At 44.9% G+C, this 23,385-nt stretch overlaps 1 protein-coding gene across 3 annotated transcripts in view; it reads left to right on the top strand.

Annotated features, from left to right (window-relative positions):
* The window catches only part of ZBED4 (zinc finger BED-type containing 4), a 76,378-nt gene extending 61,944 nt beyond the window's left edge, over positions 1-14,434 (top strand). For all 3 annotated transcript variants that reach the window (XM_077264868.1, XM_077264865.1, XM_077264867.1), the window contains one exon: positions 8,205-14,434. In XM_077264868.1, the coding sequence (XP_077120983.1) occupies positions 8,383-11,844 (3,462 nt within the window). In that variant the 5' untranslated portion in view covers positions 8,205-8,382 and the 3' untranslated portion in view covers positions 11,845-14,434. The remainder of the gene's footprint in view (positions 1-8,204) is intronic.
* The last annotated feature ends 8,951 nt before the right edge of the window (positions 14,435-23,385 follow it).

Here is a 23,385-nt window from a genome sequence, read left to right on the forward strand (position 1 = left end):
GGGACCGTGCCAGGAGCAGGTGAGTATAATTAGACAGCCCCCGCTCCCCCTCCCCTGCTGACCCCTGGGTATGACTCGAGTATAAGCCGAGAGGGGGACTTTCAGCCAAAAAAAATGGGCTGAAAAACTCTGCTTATACTCGAGTATATACGTTATATATTTTTACAAACTTTTTTAGTTCTTTTTTTTTTTTTTTTTCCTTTTTGCATGCTTCAATAGTCTCCAGACTAGAAGCTGTCATAACCCGATCGCCTCTGCTACATACAGGCGATGATCAGATCGCCTGTATGTAGCAGAGTTGTGGACTTGCTATGAGCACCGACCACCGGGCGGCGCTCATGGCAATCTGGCAATGACCACCACAGGGGTCTCCTGCAGACCCCGGGTTGTCATACCAACACCCGGTCATGTGACAGGCGCTCATAGCAATCTGGCAATGACAACCATAGAGGCCTGCAGGAGACCTCTGGTTGTCATGCCAACCCATTGGTGACAGACCACTCCAGCAAGCGATTCTCCTGCTTCCTGTGATGTGAACAGAGGAGCTCCTTCTTTTCCTAAGGCTATTGTCACACTAGCGTCGCTTGCTGTACGTCTCAATGCGTCGTTTTGGAGAACAAACGCATCCTGCAAAGTTGCCCACAGGATGCTTTTTTTCTCCATAGGCTTGCATTAGCGACGCATTGCGACGTATGGCCACACGTCGCATCCGTCGTGCGACGAATGCGTCGTGTTTTGGCAGACCGTCGGCACAAAAAAAGTTACATGTAACTTTTTTTTGTGCGCCGTGTCTGCCATTTCCAACCATGCATGCGCGGCCGGAACTCCCGCCCCCTCCTCCCCGGACATTTCAATGGGGCAGCGGATGCGTTGAAAAACTGCATACGCTGCCCCCGTTGTGCTACTTAACACACTGTCCGTCGGGCCGACGGTTTGCGACGGCCTGTACCGACGGACTAGTGTGAAAGTAGCCTAAGCCGAACTGTGGGGAGCCGACTCAGTCAGCATGACAGAAAGCACTGTTCTGTTGACGTGAAATGTAGCAGGAGTCACCACCTGAGCTGGGAAAGATCATTGCTGGGCAGAACAGGCATGTTAGCAACTACCTTCCGTTTGGTTATTTTTTCCATTGGGAACAAGAACTTAAGTTATGGAAAACCCTTCAATATTAAATGACCATAGCCCTAAAATAGCAAAACGGATCATTTAAAAAGCATCTTTGGTAAACTTACAAGCCGGAAGCCTTTTTTGAAAAGTGATTTATCCTTTTGTAAGAACTTTGCAGAAGAAGCTTTTAGCTTAATATGATTGCCTAGAGGATGATCGCACCCCTGCTCTGTTAAAGGGAAGGTGCCATCAAAAAATTTTTTTTTACAGCAATTGTAAAAATGTAAAGAATTAATGTTTACATTTTCTTTAAAAATATTATCATTTGTTTATAATTTAGTAAAATATGAAAAATAATTTGAAAAGTTTGGGAATTTCTACTTTTAAACACTAGGGGGAGCAGCTGCTGAAATTTCAGAAAAACCTAGTGTACAACTAGCTCACATTACAGCACTGCAGTAATTATGGGCCGAATCTGCTGACCTGTGTGGTCTCCTCTCCTCCCCTTCTGGTGTTTGCTAAGGGATAAGAGAGGATGATATTCAGGAACCCAGTGAGCAGCCATTTTGTTGGTGTCTGCAGAGTAAGGCTGCCGTCACTATCAGTATTTGGTCAGTATTTTACCTCAGTATTTGTAAGCCAAAACCAGGAGTGGAACAAATAGAGGAAAAGTATAATAGAAACATATGCCCCACTTCTGCATTTATCACCCACTCCTGGTTTTGGCTTACAAATACTGAGGTAAAATACTGACCAAATACTGAACGTGCGACGGCAGCCTTATACTAACAAGTAGACAGTCACCGAGGATGGCAGGCAGCAAGGATTCTGGGAGATATGTGGTGGAGGGAGCAGGGTGACAGCAGCACAGAGTATTTCAGGAGAGCAGTGTGCTGGTCTATGGGGGGCACCATGTTCAGTGCGCGGAGCAGCCAGGGATTGTACATAGAACGCTGTCTTTTATACACATGGATGGACTGTCTGCTCCACAGAAATCCAGGAAACATTTCTGCGGATTGATGACCTGTTCTGATCCAGACATTGCATGCAAAGACCCCATTCCCCTCCTCAGATCCGGCATTATACGTGATCCATATGGTATTGTGCTGCTCTAGGGAGGTCACAGAGACGTATGGTGGAAGGAGCAGGGTGACGGGAGCACAGAGTATTTCAGGAGAGCAGTGTACTGGTCTATGGGTGGGAGGGTGTGCTCACACTCACACGCTCGCAACTGTATACTTAGCCTTTACTGGCTATTAAAATGGGGGACACCCCCCAAAAAAAGACGTGGGGCCCCCTATAATTAATAACCATCAAATACTATGCAGACAGCTGCGGGCTGACATTAATAGCCTAGGAAGGGGCCATGGATATTGTCCCCCCCCAGGCTAAAAAGATCAGCTCTCAGCCGCCTTTTACATGCGCCTCTTCTGGCGCTTAGCCTGGCAATTTCCACTTGCCCTGTAGCGGTAGCAAGTGGGGTTCATATTTTTGGGGTTAATGTCACCTTCATATTGTCCGGTGACATCAAGCCCACGGCTTAATAATGGAGAGGCGTCTATAAGGCACCCATCCATTACTAATCCTATAGTTGTATTGTAAATAAAGACTCGGCCAGAATAAAGTCCTTTATTGATCTTTTACCATACCGAACGCATAATCCTCGACTCCCTCAACAAAAATAATAAACCACATTGGGGAAAGACACGCAGGGGGAGAGGAGTGCATAGGAGAGGATTAGATACTGACTGCTGAGCCGTGTATCTAATCCTGGCCTGTGTGATACTGACAGCTGATCCGTGTATCTAATCCTGTCCTGTGTGATACCAACTGCTGAGCCGTGTATCTAATCCTGTCCTGTGTGATACCGACTGCTGAGCCGTGTATCTAATCCTGTCCTGTGTGATACCAACTGCTGAGCCGTGTATCTAATCCTGTCGTGTGATACCAACTGCTGAGCCGTGTATCTAATCCTGTCCTGTGTGTTACCAACTGCTGAGCCGTGTATCTATTCCTGTCCTGTGATACCGACTGCTGAGCCGTGTATCTATTCCTGTCCTGTGTGATACCGACTGCTGAGCCGTGTATCTATTCCTGTCCTGTGTGATACCGACTGCTGAGCCGTGTATCTAATCCTGTCCTGTGTGTTACCAACTGCTGAGCCGTGTATCTAATCCTGTCCTGTGTGATACCGACTGCTGAGCCGTGTATCTAATCCTGTCCTGTGTGTTACCAACTGCTGAGCCGTGTATCTAATCCTGTCCTGTGTGATACCGACTGCTGAGCCATGTATCTAATCCTGTCCTGTGTGATACTGACTGCTGAGGACACAGTACACAGGACAGGATTAGCTACCCAGGACTAGATTAGCTACCCAGGACTAGATTAGCTACACAGGACAGAGGTAGCAGTGGTAGGTGTATATAGAGGCAGATAGTGGTATACAGAGGCAGGCAGCAGTGGTATACAGAGGCAGGCAGCAGTGGTATACAGAGGCAGGCAGCAGTGGTATACAGAGGCAGGCAGCAGTGGTATACAGAGGCAGGCAGCAGTGGTATACAGAGGCAGGCAGCAGTGGTATACAGAGGCAGGCAGCAGTGGTATACAGAGGCAGGCAGCAGTGGTATACAGAGGCAGGCAGCAGTGGTATACAGAGGCAGGCAGCAGTGGTATACAGAGGCAGGCAGCAGTGGTATACAGAGGCAGGCAGCAGTGGTATACAGAGGCAGGCAGCAGTGGTATACAGAGGCAGACAGCAGTGGTATACAGAGGCAGGCAGCAGTGGTATACAGAGGCAGGCAGCAGTGGTATACAGAGGCAGGCAGCAGTGGTATACAGAGGCAGGCAGCAGTGGTATACAGAGGCAGGCAGCAGTGGTATACAGAGGCAGGCAGCAGTGGTATACAGAGGCAGGCAGCAGTGGTATACAGAGGCAGGCAGCAGTGGTATACAGAGGCAGGCAGCAGTGGTATACAGAGGCAGGCAGCAGTGGTATACAGAGGCAGGTAGCAAGGGTATATAGAGGCAGGTAGCAGGGGTATATAGAGGCAGCTAGCAGTGGTATATAGAGGCAGCTAGCAGTGGTATATAGGGGCAGGTGGCAGTGGTAGGTGGTATATAGGGGCTGGTAGCAGTGGTAGGTGGTATATAGGGGCTGGTAGCAGTGGTAGGTGGTATATAGGGGCTGGTAGCAGTGGTAGGTGGTATATAGAGGCAGGTAGCAGTGGTATATAGGGGCAGGTAGCAGTGGTATATAGAGGCAGCTAGCAGCGGTATATAGAGGCAGCTAGCAGCGGTATATAGAGGCAGCTAGCAGCGGTATATAGAGGCAGGTAGCAAGGGTATATAGAGGCAGGTAGCAAGGGTATATAGAGGCAGGTAGCAGGGGTATATAGAGGCATGTAGCAGTGGTATATAGAGGCAGCTAGCAGTGGTATATAGAGGCAGCTAGCAGTGGTATATAGAGGCAGCTAGCAGTGGTATATAGAGGCAGCTAGCAGTGGTATATAGAGGCAGCTAGCAGTGGTATATAGAGGCAGCTAGCAGTGGTATATAGAGGCAGCTAGCAGTGGTATATAGAGGCAGCTAGCAGTGGTATATAGGGGCAGGTAGCAGTGGTATATAGAGGCAGCTAGCAGTGGTATATAGGGGCAGGTAGCAGTGGTATATAGAGGCAGATAGCAGTGGTATATAGGGGCAGCTAGCAGTGGTATATAGGGGCAGGTAGCAGTGGTATATAGGGGCAGGTAGCAGTGGTATATAGAGGCAGCTAGCAGTTGTATATGGGGGCAGGTAGCAGTGGTAGGTGTTATATAGGGGCTGGTAGCAGTGGTAGGTGGTATATAGAGGCAGGTAGCAGTGGTAGATAGGGGCTGGTAGAAGTGGTAGATGCATAAGAAAATAAAAACGCTGTACTTACCTTCCGTCCTCTCCCAGGATGTGCTGAGTCATGTTCAGGGCAGAGCAGTGTGACGATCTCCCTGCTCTGCTCTGAACAGGTCGGCAGTGATTGCAGCCTGTAATGTAATACTAAGTACAGGCTGCAATCACAGCTCCTCGCTGCAGATACTTACCTCGGACCCTCGGCAGCAGCTTCTCCCTGGCAGCTTCTGCCATCGCACGCACTGAGCTGTGTGTGCGATGGCAGAGGGAAATAAACAAAATGGCCGCGATCTCCTCTCACAGCTGTGACGTAGCAGCTCAGTGGGCGTGGCCAAGTCACAGCTGAGAGGCAGGAGGAGACCGTTGGCTCCTATGTCCATGGCTGCCGTAAGTGAGGAGTGCAAGTGTCGTGCCCAGACACTTACACCCACACTAATGAAAATGGCGGCCTCCAGTGGTGAATGTAAAAGTGAATAAATAAAAAAGTATGAAAGAGGTACATTTACTTTTGTATTAAAAATAATTGATTATATAATCAATAATTATTAATACAAAAACTAAAATCACGGCACCCTCCCTTTAACCATTGAGCGATTGAAACTATTGGCACCAGTGCTTGTCTAACAATGGGGAGATTTACTTTCTAAATGTCAGTCTATTGCAATTCGTGCCAAAAACACTTCTCCACATATATTTATGTATTTGAGACCCTTTGAGTGCCTTTGCTTGATGATGGGGCACATCTTTGTAGGGAAATGAGTGTGGCTTAAAAGGAATCTGTCGCCTACTTTTTCGAATATAAGCTTCGGCCACCGCCATTATGGGCTTATCTACAGCATTCTGTAATGCTGTAGATAAGCCCCCCGATGTAACCTGAAAGATAAGAAAAAGAGGTTAGATGATACGGTTATGCGGTCCCATGCGGTGCGCCTCCCATCTTCATACAATGTCGTCCTCTTCTTTGCTTCCTGCCGCGACTCCTGTGCAGGCGGACTGATTTGCCCTGTTGAGGGCAGCACAAAGTACTGCAGTGCGCAGGTGCCGGGCCTCTCCGATCTTTACCTGCGCACTGCAGTACTTTGCTCTGCCGCCTGCACAGGAGCCGCGGCAGGAAGCAAAGAAGAGTGCGTCATCAAATGAAGATGGGAGGCGCCAGACTTGCGACACCAACCGGACCAGGACCGCCCCCGTGTGAGTCGAATTTAACTTGTCTTTCAGGTTACGTCGGGTGGGGGGGTGGCTTGTCTACAACATTACAGACTGCTGTAGATAAGCCCCTAATGGCGGTAGCCGCAGCTTATATACGAAAAAGTAGGTGACAGATTCCCTTTAATATATGATGCAGTGTGCCAAAACTTGACAGTCTAAAATGCACCAAATTTGTTATCCAACATGAGCCACTCTGAGTTTGGCACATTTTTCTTTTAAGTGAACAGTCTTGTTAAAGTGATGCAGTATTGGTAATGTGTAGTGATATACTCGTTATTTCAGATTTCCTGAGCAAGCTCGGGTGTCCGACGAGTATTTTTTAGTGCACGGAAATTGTTTTAATCGCTGCAGCTGAATGATTTACAGCTACTAGCCAGCATAAGTACATGTGGGGGTTGCCTGGTTGCTAGGGAATATCCCCACATGTAATCAGCAGGCTAGTAGCTGTAAATCATTCAGCTGCGTCGATGAAAACTAAATCTCCGAGCACTCACAAATACTCGGAGGACACCGAGAGTGCCCGGGAAATCTCGAGTAACGAGTATATTCACTCATCACTAGTAATGTGTTTAATTTGCATACAAAACACTATCTGCAATAATAAAATGGCTAGTTTTATACCACAGTCTTAATTAAAGGCTCACTGGAGAATGATGCTCCAAATTCATTAAGAGGCGCACAGCACTTAATAAATTCTGCACATCTTATCAGTAAGGTGTGCCTTTGTTGCACCTTGTTATGAATGTTGTTATAGTCAAGAGACTGGAGTAGGATTTCTGGCATAGAAAGCACCAGCACTAATGCAGTTTAGAGTGGGCGTCACTTTGGTTACTCATTTTAGGGAAGCTGCTTCAAACTGATTTAAAAATTGCAACATTTTTGTGCAACTCTGCATGGCTCAAAAGAGTCTGCAACTTTTCAAAAGTATTTTACGCCAGTATTCTGGCCAAAAAAAAAAAATTGCCGCCGTAATCTTAGTACAGAGACATAGAGAAAAGGAAATTGTATTGTCCCGTGAAGTAAATAACATCTTGTTTTTCTCATTAGTAGTACACTCCATGGCCTAAATTCATCAAAACTGGCCTTTTCTTTTTTTTTTTTTTCCTCAACCCACTCTCAATGAGGGGGCGTGGTGGAGTCAGATGCTTCTGATTCATTAAGTGGGGCTTGCCTTATAATGGATCAGGAGCATCTAACAATTGTTGTGCACCTCTTCACAGATTTCTGGCGTAAAGAACACGACAGCATCTCATAAATTTGAGCAGTGGCATCATGCCCCTGTTGCACCCTAGCTCAGCTAGTTTTAGCAGAGATTAGGGCATTTGGCAATAAAACTCCCAAGTTGCAAAATGGTTGCACAACTCTGATTTCCGCAAAAATGTTGTGACATTTCAAACCTTTTTACAGTAGTCTTGATGAATCTGGGCCAATATGTTTTGAGTCTGGATTGCACAGTGAGGGGATGGATGGATGGATGGCATTGTATAAATTATATAAATGTATTTGCATTTTGCAGTGAAAAATAAGTATTTGTATGTATACTACGCTTTTTCAGATTAAACTTTCTTTGAAAGGTTGGCCTTCGACCCACGTGTCAGCCTGCTTCTGATCTGACCTGCTCCTGATCTGACCTGCTCCCATAGACTGATGGATCTTTTCATATGTACAGTATGTATGGATGGATGTATGTATGGTGAAGCCAGCCAGGGACCAGCCCCAGATACATTTCATGGGAAACAGCCCTCAACCCTCTTTTTCCCTTTTTTAAGGTTTACTTTTGATGAGATGCATAAAATATTTTACTCAAACTGGAAATTACAGGCTTGTTGTGTCTAATTTGTAAAGTCCAATATCAATCAAGCATTAGTTCAAAGTGTTTATTTATTTTTTCCCTTCCTGTTTTTTTTTCATCCTGTAAAATAAGGCTTGGGGAAAAATGATTTCTATGTTATGATAATGTACACTATTATCTGTTTTACTTAGTGATCTATTTTCTTCCCTTCTAGGCAAGCTTATTTATTGCAATTCTGCAAATGGCAAAGATACCCAAACAGAAAAGAATCAGATGATACTTCAACATAGAAAGACTAAAAGAATGCCTGTGCGGACCAAACTTACTACAACATTCTGCTGAAATTGGATGACCTGTTTTAGCTTTACTAGAATAACTTTCAGTTTTAGGTGATGGCAAAGGAGGGCTCTATTATTAATACTGAACATAATCTCACAATGGAAAGAATTAATGCTATAAAAGTTGAAGACGATGATGAAATGGTTAGTGATGTTAAACAAGTGCAGATCAAGAAGGAGGAAGATGGTATCAAACAAGCTGAAAGTGGCGATGAACAAGACGACCAAGAACAACATTGTGCAGATACCTCACACAACTTATCAAATGAGAACGAGGAAGATTATGGTGTTCTGTTTTCACAGTACACTACCAGTCTCTATGATGCAGCAATGGAGGCTGTTACACAGAGCATAATTACAAACAAAAATATGAGTAACCGAAAAAAGTCCCCAGCTTGGAATCATTTCTTTATTTCACCTCGGGACAGTACCAAAGCTATATGCATGTACTGCATGAAAGAGTTCAGCAGGGGCAAGAACGAAAAAGATCTAAGTACCAGTTGTTTGATGCGACATGTAAGGAGAGCACATCCCAGAGTTCTTGTCTCAGAAAATGGAAATATGCCAAGCATTTCATACTCCCCTCCTACCTTAGTACTACCTCTGCAGCCTACCGATGTTGTGGATACCATTGCAACCCCAACAAAGATGAGGAAACTCAAAATATCTCCTCCTGAAAAAATGGTAGAGGAACCTTTATCTGTGCTCTCTTCTGATGAAATCTCCTCAGACGTGTCCGTATCTGAAAAAAATGTGAAAGAAGAAGTTACCATTTCTCCTTCACCTTTACCAAATAATCTGAGTGACGAAGCTGTCGAAAATGTCACAGAAAAGCAAATGTCTATTCAAAGAAGTTCATCAGGTTCTAGGAGAAGATCTGCCGTTTGGAAACACTTTTATTTGTCACCACTGGATAATTCTAAAGCAGTTTGTATCCACTGCATGAATGAATTTAGTAGAGGAAAGAATGGAAAAGATCTGGGTACCAGCTGTCTCATAAGGCACATGTGGAGAGCTCATCGGTCAATTGTTTTACAAGAAAATAGTGGTGGCACAAGCTTACCCCCTCCGTATTCAATCCCACCTACATTGTTGCCATCTCTCTTATCAACAGATAGTGATGTTATTTCCACTGCAGTTTCTCCAGGAAAATATTGGATGGAAGCAATTTCCGTACCCTCCTCCCCTGAAAGAGTTTCAGAAGACGTTCAGTACATTGTCCCTAATGATGAATTGATTGACAGCGGGGCAGCAGTTTTGCATTCTTCAGAAAATATTGGTGAAGCGTCTGTATCTTCGTCTGGAAAACTTATCTGTCACAAATCAGTTGTGTACGACTCTCCTCTTTTCTTTCAGCAGAATAAGAAGGCTATGAAACGATTGAAGTCTGAGGTTTGGCATCATTTTACATTATCTCCTACTGACAACTTGAAGGCTGTGTGTAGATATTGTAACTGCATGATCAGCAGAGGTAAAAAGGGAGATTTAGGCACTAGCTGCTTAATGAGACATCTTTATAGACGACATCCCGAAATAGTTTTAAACCAAAAAAGCTTTGACATTAGTCTTGCAAATTCTCCGTATGCTACCTTAGCATCTGCAGAATGCTCATCCTCAAAAGTTATTGAGCTTTCAACTGCTGCACCTCATGATAATCCAATAATTTTTCCATCAAACAGCAAAAAGACCTCAAAACTGTGGAATCATTTCTCAATTTGTTCTGCAGATTTAACTAAAGTTATATGTATGCACTGTGGGCGCACAATAAGCAGAGGGAAAAAGCCAACAAATTTAGGCACCAGTTGTCTCCTGAGGCACCTGCAGAGGTTCCACAGCAATGTGTTACAGAACAATGGTGTTTCAGAAGCCTTACCGTCTGCTGATGGTCACTTGCAAGTCAACACTGGTTTGACAGCCGTCTCTTTCGATAAAACCAATGATAAGTTCAGTGACATGCATCCTGTTGCCAAAAAAATCACTAGTCTTGTAGCGGAAATGATTGCACTTGATCTTCAACCATACTCTTTTGTAGATAATGTTGGTTTTAATAGACTTCTTGAATACCTGCAACCTCAATATTCATTACCATCTCCATCATACTTTTCTAGGATGGCAATACCGGATATGTATGAAAATGTGAAGCACATAATTGTCTCCCATCTTAAAGAAGCTGAGAGTGGCATGATCCATTTTACTGCAGGAATCTGGATGAGCAGTCAGACACGGGAATATTTAACACTTACTGCTCACTGGGTTACCTTTGACTCTTCATTCAAGCCACATAGTGAAGATTACCACTGTTCTGCACTTCTACACGTCTCTCAGATTGATTGTGATTACAATGGCTTGAGTGTCCAAAAGCATCTAGAGTACTTGTGGGAGTCTTGGATAACCTCATACGGCCTTCAAATGGGCATCACTGTAACAGATAATCATAGCATAGGAAAAACCCTAAATGAAAGTGATCATTCTAGTGTCGAATGTTTTGGGCACACTGTTGATTTAATTGTAAATGAAGCTATTAAGAGTCAAAGAATGGTCCAAAACCTTTTGAGCATTGCACGAAAAATTTGTGAACGTGTTCACAGATCAACAAAGGCAAAGGAAAAATTGGCGGAATTGCAAAAGGAATACGGGTTGCCTCAACATCAGTTAATTCAAGATGTTCCTTCAAAGTGGAATACATCATTTCACATGTTAGAACGTTTAATTGAGCAAAAAAGAGCCATTGATGAGCTGTCAATTGAGTGCAACTTCAGGGAGTTGATAAGTTGTGATCAGTGGGAAGTCATTCAGTCTGTTTGCCATGCATTGAAACCTTTTGAGGCTGCTAGTAAAGAAATGAGCATGCACACAGCTACTCTAAGTCAGGTAATTCCAATGATCCACATTCTAAACCGAAAGGTTGAAATGCTGTTTGAAGAAACAATGGGCATAGACACCATGCTTAAGTCTCTGAAGGAGGCCATGGTTTGTCGCCTGTCGTCAACACTTCACGATCCAAGATACATTTTTGCCACTCTTCTAGACCCTCGGTACAAAGCATCCCTATTTGCTGAAGAAGAAGCTGAGGAATATAAACTTGGATTAATCAGGGAACTGGAAATATTAAACTCTACCTCAGATGATACACCTGTTGTCAACGGGTGTACCAAGCATTCACCACCCAACCATAAGGATGACAATATCTGGTCACTTATGGCCAACATAAAAAGATCCAAGAATTTAATGGAGAAATTGCCTGAAGACATTGTGTTAGCTTATCTAGAAGAAGAAGTGCTTGAGCATAACTGTGATCCACTAACGTATTGGAACTTGAAAAAATCCTCTTGGCCAGTTTTGTCAAAATTGGCAGTGCGATTTCTTGGCTGTCCACCAAGTGTCATTCCTTCCGAGAAACTCTTTAACACCTCAAACGAAAGTGGCAGTTTTAATCCGTCTAGGTTAATGATGGAACACTTTGAGCAGCTAATATTTTTAAAGGTTAATCTCCCGTTGATTTACTTTCAGTATTGAAACAGTCAGGTGAAAATTCTTGTTGCTTAACGAATTACTGAATTTTGTATGTAATGGTAAATTGCTCCCTTTGGGGCCATGTATGACATTTAAGTGACTGTAGTTTTCTATTGTGTCACAATGTTTTGCTTTAAAATCTTGTCTTCATGTGCCTTACTCAGTTCTTCAGGCAGCCAGACCTTGTATAATTTTCTATCACTCTACAAAAAACTAGTCTTCTCATATCTAGGAAATTGTTTGGACTTCAGAATTGTAAATGCATATGTAAAAATTTTAGACTGGGGAGAAGATGTAAACAATTTTATTCTGTAGTTTTATTTCAAGTATGTACAAAATGGAAAGGTACTGTATTTTATCACAATTCTTTTGAAATGGTGTGTGTTTTTTTGTGTGTTTTGAATAAAGCGGCATTTATATTTCAGGTTGTTTCCATTATAGGTGCTAATTTATTGTAGTCTAAAACAGTTTGCATTTTTTTTGTAGCTTAGAATATTTCAAGAAGATTGGATCTGATAGGATCTGCTACCCTTCTAAGCCGTCTATATGGACAATGCCGGTCATAGAAAGCTGAATAAATTGATACCTTGATATCTGTAATCCGACATCTTTTGACTGAAAAATCCACGTTTTTTTAAAATATTTAAATCAGCTGTTAAGATCTATGGGTTGTTCACTGATCTCCCTGAGAATCTGCCTCCAGAGATTATTTTAACCCTTTACGACCGAAGACGTATATTTGTCATTGGCCTTGTCCCTGCCTATGATTGGGCTCCGTCGTAGCTTTCCCCACACTTGATGGTTGATTTTAAAAGCCACCAAGTGCCCCGAACAGCTGCATGTGTATTTGAGATCCACCCATAGCTGTTAATAAGTTAAATGCTGTCAATCAATGACTGCTTCATTTAACAAGTGCTGGCCAGAAGCACGTCACGAGTTCTGCCCATTGGCGAGTTTTTTTTCACGTTACTCCCTGGTACGCCGACCCTTGGCCTACGTTCATAGGAGATTGTGATTTCTACTATGTATAGCACAGGCGAGATCGGATTGCTGCCCCTCATTTTTGGTCTTTGTTTCTAATATCTAATTCATTTCACTCTTGTTACTTGATCTCAGCACCTTTTTCTATATGATTCATGAAACTATTGTGCATAGCCCCACTAACAGTCTTATCCCTTTAAGTACATATATACTTAACATGCACTTTTAATGTACTTTGCAAGCTTTTCACATTTGCTTATCAGTACACTATGTGGTAAAATTGATGGTGTCATTCAAAAGTACAACTCGTCCTGCAAAAAATAAAACAAGCCCTCATACGGCCATATTGACAGAAAAATAAAGTTATGGCTTTTGAAAGAAGGGAAGAACTGAAAATCCTTCAGAGGTGAAGGGGTTAAATGAAAGGGCACTTTACCAGTGTAAGAAATGTTGATCAGGTTGAACAGGAGAGAAGACTGTCAGTCATTAAATGTCTTGTACTTGTAACTTCTCTTTTACTTATAATAAGCTCTGGAGGCAGAGTATCAGGGAGATCTATGTCCGTCCCAAAGATCTTAACAGCTCCTTTACATATTCAGAAAAATAGATTTCTCTGGAATACAGTTTTGGATCGCATATATTAAGGCATCATTTTATTCCATGCTTTCTTTATATAGCGCCATCATATTCCACAGCTCTTTAGAGATACTATCATTTCTGTCCCCATTGGAGTGTGTGTGGGTTTCCACTGGGTACCCTAGTTTCCTCCCAAACACAGGGAGAACATGCCAACTTGTAGATGTTGTCCTTGCTGGGATTTGAACGTAGGACACCAGCGCTGTAAACAGTGCTAACCACTGAGCCACCATGCCGCCCTTTCATCCAGCTTCGTATTGATCCTACTGACAGATTTCCTTTTAAATTGGGCTCTTTATTGCTCCAGAGCATTGGCCCTGTTCGTCTCCTGTTTGTGATTGAGAAATAATGTTTACAGCCCTGTCTTTAGTCTCTTGTGCATTTAGTCTGTTCCACAAATAGTTTTTTTTTTTACTTTGACATTTGTGTAACACTCAGTGTAGAAGAGGAGACTGACATTTACATTATATGAAATCTACAACTGTTTAATATTCAATGTCACATTTTTAAAAAAATTATTTTTTGTGGACTAACTCCTAATGCTGTGCCATTGCCTAACTGGTAGGAATCTTTCTGCACACAAGGCATATCAGCAAGCGCCCAGTACACTCCTTATACCTACACTAGTTTCTGATACATTTTCAACAGGTGTTTTTTGTTTTTGTTTTTTTTTTGCTTTACAAAATTATGTAACTGTTATGGTTGTATATATGTGCTATAAATCAACTGTTTTATTTTCTAAAATGACTTTAACACCTTAAATCTACAAATCTAAATGAGTGATTCTTTGCTACCCTGGGACATGTCTCATTGGTCTGTTGTATTTTTTTTTTTTTTTGTTACTGTATATTACCTTTTAACTGTAATTTTGTTCATGATGTACTGAAGTCAGTTCTAATTTTTTTTTACATCAATGTATTAGTGTATTTATAAATGGTCAACAGATGTTTCTGAAATTAAACCATTATTTACAGCATTTTGGACTAATTTATGGCAAGTTTGTTGTTTGTTTGCATGGACAGTGATTATTTAATGAATCAAGTCACTATCATCAGGATAGTTGATGGCTTAAAGTATACCTGAAGCTTTATCCAAAACCAAAGGCAAAAAATGACCGCACTAGCAGCTGGTTTTATCACCCAATTCTCTTCGATTCTTAGACACAAAAGTGAACAAATGGATATCGGGTGCTCACGCTGAAAAGCAGTCCTTGTCACCGCTGCAAATAGAAGAAGGAAAAAAGCGGGCACTCACCATCCACATAAAATCCAATCTTTATTCTGACATTAAGTCAAATATAGGACAGGCAGGGAAAGGCTGGGTTCCACTAGGTCTAGTGGAACACAGCCTTTCCCTACCTGTCCTATATTTGACTTAAAATCCAATCTTTATTCTGACATTATGTGGATGGTGAGTGCCCGCTTTTTTCCTTCTACCTGAAGCTTTATATTTGCTATTGTAAAAAAGAAATTGCAGCATTCACCCGGTCATAAAATTCAGACTTTATTTTCAAATGGCTAAAAGGAATGACATGGTAGGGCATACATGCCTATGTATCGAAAACAGCCGGTTCACACAGAGCAAGTTCTTTTTTCCTGGACCCAAGTACCATCCAGGTAGCATTCCTGTGTATTACTTGTCAGGGCAAACCACACTCATCCATTTAAAAGCATTTGGATAGATAAAACTATAAAGCTTACAAAATATTATGAAAATAAGCAGCTCGTATAACCGGGGACAAATATGATACATTATGAAAATATATACACTATCGTTATAGAAATGCACTCAATGATTGTGCTAATTCATACCTAGAGCACTGAGTGCATCAGTACATGTAATCCAATATGTCTCCCTTTGTAGAAGTGTGTCTATCCACTGAAGACATATCCTTCAAAATGCATTCAACACTAGCAAACTTAAGCTTGAGGTTTTTTTTAATCACTACTGTAATTATTCCTGAAACTACTTGATTTAGGTTGGGTTTACTGAAACCTGTATAGAGTGTGCGTGTATGTTTCTTCATTCTTTATATAGTGAATAGTTTTTTGCCTACATAAAGCCCACAAAGCACAACATAAACAGCAAAATCACTTTTGCATGCGATGAAGCCACAAACATATTAAAGAATCAGGGCGTGACCGAAAGTGGAGGGGAGCAGACTTGAATGAGAGAGCTCCTGGGCCAGAATCCATGCAATCCAGTAAGTTAGAGGCCCCATCACAAGCCCTACAACCCTCCACAGACTATCTCATTGGGGGGAGAATTTTGATACCATGTTTGTGGTTGTGTGACACTGCTGTGAGTTGCGGCCTACCCGGGCTCCAAGACCACAGTCTTTCCTACAGGACCTTGAAGCTGGGGGCAGACCTATCTCTGGAGCTTCCGGCTGGCAGTAGTGCGCTCGTCTGGTAGGCTGAGGGGGAGTGCAGTCACTGCTGGTATTCATCATAGGGTGTAATAATTATAGGGGATAACTCAGGAGACTCTCCGTGGAACAAGGCAACTACAGGACACAGTTTTATAAGTGGTAAAGTCTATATTATCACACCGTGATTCAGACAGGTGCAGAGAGAAACTCAAGTCCACAACACTTGGTGCAAATAATGAACGCAGCTTAGCAGTCTATAGGAAACTTCAGAGCAAAATGCAATCAAGCAGAAAGGCTATGAAGCACAGTTATTCTTGTGGATACTTGACACGAATAAATCCTTGTCTTAGTCCAGACACAGATAGATATGCTTATAGGCAGTTCAAATCATATCTTAGCTCAACCAGGGAGGTCTCAGGTTAATGCAAAGCAGCAGCAGCTTACATGTCCAGCAAATGCAGGTGAAAGTAAACACGAGCAGCAGATGAAGGAGGATTACTGGAAACTTGTGTATGCAGCAGGAACTCAGAGCAGAGTAGCAGGATCACCACACAGGTTCACAGGAGCAGGTGTATAGCCAGGGAGTAATCAGATCAGGAGCTGGATGCAAGGCAGAATACTCTAGCACAGACTGAAGGCTGGGGTGGAGTTTTATAGCAGGAAGACACAGTGCACATGAGACCAAAGACGCCATCTTGGGAAAGGGCAGTAATGCACAAAAGGTAAAAAATGTTCAGAGTCCTGACATAGGGCCATGCAACTCCTGCTGTGGACTAGCTTTATTCAGAACACCGGAGTTTGTCCCTCTCTGACAACCCACCTAAGGCTACTTTCACACTAGCGTCGGTACGGGGCCGTCGCGCTGCGTCGGCCCGATGTACCGACGCATACTGTGCAAGCGCCGCACAACGGGGGCAGCGGATGCTGTTTTTCCACGCATCCGCTGCCCCATTGTGAGGTTGCGACGTGTGTCAATACGTCGCAATGCATCGCTAATGTTAGTCTATGGGGAAAAAACGCATCCTGCAGACGACTTTGCAGGATGCGTTTTTTCGCCAAAACGACGCATTGCGACGTATGCAAAAAAAAAACGCTAGTGTGAAAGTAGCCTTAGGCACCTAAGCGGTCTGTTTTCATAGGGAGCTTGTTCCCCTCTGAAGGGCCTCTTTGACAACCCACCTTAGGCACCTAAGCGGTCTGTTTTCATAGGGAGCTTGTTCCCCTCTGAAGGGCCTCTCTGACAACCCACCTTAGGCACCTAAGCGGTCTGTTTTCATAGGGAGCTTGTTCCCCTCTGAAGGGCCTCTCTGACAACCCACCTTAGGCACCTAAGCGGTCTGTTTTCATAGGGAGCTTTTTCCCCTCTGAAGAGTCTCTCTGACATCCATTGTTAGCACAACGCAGGATACCTGCTCTGACAAGCAGAATCTCCAGCGTGTCACTTCACTCACCCGTGCTGCGGTTGGTGCTCCCCTTCCCCATGCTCTGCATGCTACCAGCCGGGCCTCCAGCCATGTCCTTGGAGCATATGCGTGCTCCCACCCTCTTAAAGGGTCAGTGCATGCACTTGCTATTTCCTCCCCAGCCAATGACTGTGGGGCATTATGTATATATTGTTTCTTCTCCACTGAGGAGGTGCCTTAGCAACCTTGTAGCACTCTGGTGCAGATCCTGCCTGCTGCACTGTCCAGTTTGTCCTTCTGGGTCCAGCTGCTGATCATCCGTTGGTCTGTCCTGTAGTGGCAACTGGCATTCATCCGTTGCAAAGTCTAACCTCACCATCAGAGGCTCTAGTGAACAGTCCGGTGCTCATTTAGTCACGCTCTCCGTGGCCCAAGGCACAGTGGTTCCACAAACCAAATCTGTGACAGTTTGCTCAGGCCATGGACCCCGACTGATCAGACCATGTACCAAGAGCTTTGCTGACAGAAAAGCATGCAGGAGAGGTTGTCAATGAAGTTGCAGTCCCTGATTACCAAGTTGGAGGCCTTAAACATCTCTCCAGAGTCTCCTCACATTCAATCAGCTGTGTCTTCTCCAGAACCGTCTGCTTAGTTCGAGCTTCAGGTCCCCAACTCGCAGCCCCACCCCGCTTTGACGGCATTCTGAAGCTGCTGAGGCTTCATAAATCAGCGCCGGCTACATTTTGAACTTTTTCCCCATCACTTTTCGTCGGAGCTAACAAAGGTAGCATTCCTTATGTCACACCTTGGAGGTGATGCCCTGGTGTGGTTGAACCCATTATGGGAAAGAGGATCCCATTATCTCCAATTTGGCCATATTCTTGGAGGTTTTCTGCAAAGTATCCTATGAAACCGGACGAACCACCTCTTCAGCTTCCGCTCTTCTCAGTTTGTCAGTCCAACTCTTCTGTGGGACAATATGCGGTACGATTCCGAACTCAAATGCAATAGTGAAGCTTTGGTGGCAACATTCTGGGAGGGGCTTTCCGGAAACATTAAGGATGAACTAGCTAGTCGAGAGCTACCAACTACCTTCGATGACCTGATATCCCTCGCCATCCATATAGACCTTAATTTCCAAGAGTGTGCTCGTGAGGTGGCACGTGAAAGAGGATCGCGGCGTCTGGCAACATCCTTTCAAATGCTGCTTGTTCCTCCACTCTCCCTTGTCGATGCCTCACCGGAACCCATACAGGTCGACCACTTTGCCCTTGCCAGTCAGCTACAAAGAGATCGCCATGCTAAAGGCCTGTGCCTGTATTGTGGAGACGTAGGCCACTTCATTTGTGCCTAATCCACATTTGCTGGGGAGACGAATGGAAGACTAATTTCAACACCAGTGACGGACATTATGAACACCGAGTAATGCCCTTCAGTCTCAGTAATGCATCGGCAGTTTTTTAAGAGGTCGTCAATGATATCTTCCAGGACCTGCTTTATAGCTGCGTTGTGTATCTGGACAATATTTTTATATTTCCCCTGGATCTGGCCTCCCACAGACAAGCCATTCGGCAAGTCCCTCAACTTCTTGGGGAGAAACGACTCTACACCAACTATGAGAAAAGCGTTTTTGAACAGTCTGCCCTTCCCTTCCTGGGTTACAAAATCTCAGATGCCGGACTCAGGATGGATCCTGAGGAAGTCTCTTCCATCCTTAAATGGGCACTGCCTGCTGGAGTCAGAGCAATACAGAGATTCCTTGGCTTTGCTAATTATTATCGACAGTTCATTCCTCACTTCTCCGCTTTGACGCACCCATCTCTGCTATGACCCGAAAAGGAGCCGATCCAAAGAACTGGTCCTCTGAGGCTGAAGAGGCCTTCCATTCTCCTAAATGATCATTCTCCACCGCTCCCATTCTGCATCTTCTGGATTTGAACAAGCAGTTGTTACTAGAGGTGGATGCATGCTCTTTAGGGGCTGGAGCTGTGCTCACTCAGAAATCTTTCTCGGGTCGCCACGTGTCTTGCGGTTTCTTCTCTGAGGCCTTCTCTGCTCCAGAACGTAACTACTCCATTGGTGACTGGGAGTTACTCACCTTTTAGATGGCTTTGGAGGAGTGGTAATACCTGCTGGAGGGTGTAGTCTACCCTGAGATCATCTACACGAATCATAGGAACCTGGCGTACCTTCAGTCCGCTCAGACATAATCCACACCAAGCCAGGTGGTCTCTGTTTTTTGCCTGCTTTAACTTTTTATTACATTTCCGGTCCAGTGACAAGAATGTCATAGCTGCTGCCCTCTCTTGCTCATTTCTGTCTGGTGATAAAGAGGAGGATCCTCAGTTTATCATTGAACCGCCCAAGATGGTTACTGTCGCTCCAGTCAGCCTGTCACCAATTTCCCCAGGAAAAACCCTTGTGGCCGAATCTGAGAAGGAGCGAATTTTGCCATGGGATCACTTGTCCAAGGTGGCTGGTCATGCTGGATAAAGGAAGACATTACAATTAACTTCTCGCCACTACTGGTGGCCATCCATGAGAAGGGAGATCTGTGCTTACGTGGCTGCCTGTCCTATTTGTGCCCGCAATAAGGTTCCCAGACAACTTCCTACCAGTTCTCTCCTGCCGTTACCCGTGCTGTCTGGTCCATGGCAGCATATAGTAATGGACTTCATTACAGATTTGCCAGTATTATTTATATAGCACCATTGATTCCATGGTGCTGTACATGAGAAGGGGTTACATACAAATTACAAATATCACAGTAAGCAAACTAAAAATTACAGAGGGGCGAGGACCCTGCACTTGCGGGCTTACATTCTACTGGATGGTGGGGAAGGAGATAATAGGTTGAGGGTTGCAGGAGCTCTGGTGTTGGTGAGGCGGTAGCTTCGGTAGTGCTGAGGAGGCAGCAGGGTCAGTGCAGGTTGTAAGCTTTCCTGAAAAAGTGGGTTTTCAGGTTCCATCTGAAGGATCCGAATGTGGTTGATAGTCGGATGTGTTGGGGCAAAGAATTCCAGAGGATGGGGGATATTCGGGAGAAGTTTTGGAGGCGGTTGCGTGATGAGCAAATAAGTGTGGAGGAGAGAGAGAGGTCTTGGGAGGACCAGAGATTACTTGAGGGAAAATATCGGGAGATTAGTTCAGAGATATATGGAGGGGACACTCCAGGATTCTGGACAGCAGAAAGGTGACGTCTGGACCATAAAGTTAGATCTGACTGTCATCAGCATAAAGGTACTGGAATCCATGGGACTTTGAGTTGTCCCAGGCCAAGTGTATAGGTTGAGAAGAGTAGGGGTCCTAGAACAGATCCTTGGGGGACTCCAACAGAGAGAGGGTGGGAGATGCTGAATGTGTGGTTGGAAAAGTATGAGGAGATCCAAGATAGGGCCAGGTTTTTGATGCCAAAGGAGGAGAGGATCTGTAGTAAGAGGCAGTGGTCAACTGTATCGGAAGCAGAGGACAGGTCTAGAAGGAGGAGTACAGAGTATTGTCCGTTCGCTTTGGCTGTAAGTAGGTTGTTAGTAATTTTGGTCAGGGCTGTCTCAGTTAAGTGATGGGGCGGAAACCAGATTGTAGATGGTCAAAGAGCAAGTTAGATGAGAGGTGGGAGGAAACTTCAGCGTGGACGTGCTGCTCTAGGAGTTGGGAAGCGAATGGGAGCAGCGATATTGGGCGATAGCTGGACATAGCAGTTGGATCGAGGGTTGACTTTTTAAGGATAGGCGCGATTGTGGCATGTTTGAAAGCAGAAGGGAAGGTGCCAGAAGTTAGTGATAGGTTGAAGAGGTGGGTTAGGGATGGGATGAATGGTGGTGAGGTTGGGGAGGAGGTGGGATGAGATGGGGTCGAGCGCACAGGTGGTGAGGTGCGATCTGGAGAGGAGACAAGCCCCCCTTCAGTGAGGTTCGATAGGGAGGTTATGGAGTTTGGGCATTGGTCTGGTATACAAAGGGGTTGTGGTTGAATAATGAAGACTTGCCTTGCTTGGTCGATCTTATTTTTAAAGTGTGTGGCAAAGTCCTCAGCACAGATGAGGGAGTTTGGAGGGGGCAGGGGCGAGGAGGGAGTTAAAGGTTTTGAATAACTGGGTTTGTAGGATAGGGAAGATTCAAGGGTTGTGAGGTAGGCCGGTTTAGCAGAGGTGAGAGATTTAAAAGCGAGTGTTGCCTGTTTGAATGCAGTGATGTTGTCTTGTGAAGGTGTTTTCTTCCAATGCCGCTCTGCCACCCTCGACACTTGCCGGAGCTTTTTAGTCGTGTTATTGTGCCAGGGTTGTCTATTGATATGTTGCACTCTGCCGTGAATGAGAGGAGCAACCGTGTCCATAGCTGATGCGAGAGTTGCATTGTAGAAAGCAGTGGCACTGTCTCTGTCGTGGAGTGAGGATATGGATGCCAGTGGTAGGATAGTCAGAGAGTGCTTGGGTGTCTAGGTGTGCAAGGTTTTTCCGAGGGGGTGCATGTTGCTGGACATTGGTGACCGGTGTGAAGGACAGGGATGAGATTGAGGGTTGCACAGTCATCTGGGAAGTCGTGGATCGTTTCAATAAAATGGTGCATTCTATCCCCATTGTCTGCCCTTCCGGCTGCTCCTGAACTGGCTGACAGCTTCATCGAACATATTTTCCGCCTGCATGGTTTTCCTCGTCACAGAGTGTCCGATTGAGGTTCGCAGTTCACTTCCAGACTCTGGCGAGCTCTCTATAAAGAACTGGATATCGTCTTGGACTTCTCTTTGTCCTATCACCCTTAGTCCTGGGCAACTACTTTCGACACTTCATTAATGCCCACTACTATGATTTCGTGAAATTACTTCCCTGGGTTCAGTTCTCGTACAACTATCACACTAGTGAAGCCTTGGGAGAGTCTCCTTTCTACATTGTTTGGTCAGCAACCCGAGGTTCTCCTGGCAACGGTTCCTGCTGATGTTCCTGCAGCCGATCTCTCCAAGGATTTTGTAAAGTTGTGGGAGGACACCAAAGCCACGTTAGGCCTCTTTCACATTTCTGTCCATCCGAGGCCGTCGCAAACCGTCGGCCCGACGTACCAATGGACGTTGTGCAAAATTGTGCACAACAGGGGCAGTGGATTTGGTTTTCCGACGCATCCGCTGCCCATTATGAAGCCTGGGGTGGAGGGGGCGGAGTTCTGGCTGCGCATGCGCGGTCGGAAATAGCAGATCCGACGGACGAAAAAATGTTACATTGAACGTTTTTTCGTCACGACGGACCGCAAAACACGACGCATCCGTTGCACGACGGATGCGACGTGTTGCCATCCGTCGCAATCCGTCGTCAATAAAAGTCTATGGCAAAAAAATGCATCCTGCGGGCACATTTGCCGGCACATTTGCAGGATCTGGTTTTTTTTTACCAAAACGACGGATTGCGACGGATGGCAAAAAAACGGAAGTGTGAAAGAGGCCGTAGAAGCATTCTCTGCCCGTATGAAGACAAGGTGTCTGGACTCTGCTTCCGCCCCGGCGACAAGGTATGGCTCTCGTCCAGGTACATCTGATTGAGGGTTTTCTCTTACAAGTTGGGTCCTCGTTTTATTGGGCCTTTTGAGGTGCTGATGCGGATCAATGAGTTCTCCTATAAACTGAAGTTGCCTCCTTCATTACGGATTCCAAATCCTTCTTCAAGGATCCCAGTACCATGCCCGTGCCAACTGCCTCAGATGATGTTTTTTAGGTGGAGAACATCTTGGCCATGAAGAGGGTGAGAGGCAATACCTTCTTCCTTGCCGACTGGAAAGGATTTGGTCCTGAGGAGAGACCCTGGGAGCCTAAGGAGAACATTCATGCTACGATTCTCCAGAATTTCCTCGATAGCCTTAAGAGGAGGGCGCATAAAGGGGGGGTACTGATGTCACCACACCAGATCCCTGCTCTAACAGGCATGATCTCCAGCATGTCACTTCACTCGCCCGCCCTGCAGTCTTTGCTTCCCTTCCCCATGCTCGGCATGCTTCCAGCCGGGCCTCCACCCATGTCATTAGAGTACGTGCGTACGCTCTTGCCCTCTTAAAGGTCAGCGTGTGCACTTGCTATTTCCTCCCCAGCCAATGGCTGTGGGGCATTATGTATATATTGCTTCCTCTCCACTGGGGAGGTGCCTGAGCAACCTTCCTGTTCAGCAGTCTA

Source organism: Ranitomeya variabilis, chromosome 5, assembly GCF_051348905.1.
Source record: "Ranitomeya variabilis isolate aRanVar5 chromosome 5, aRanVar5.hap1, whole genome shotgun sequence".
Lineage (NCBI taxonomy): Eukaryota > Metazoa > Chordata > Amphibia > Anura > Dendrobatidae > Ranitomeya > Ranitomeya variabilis.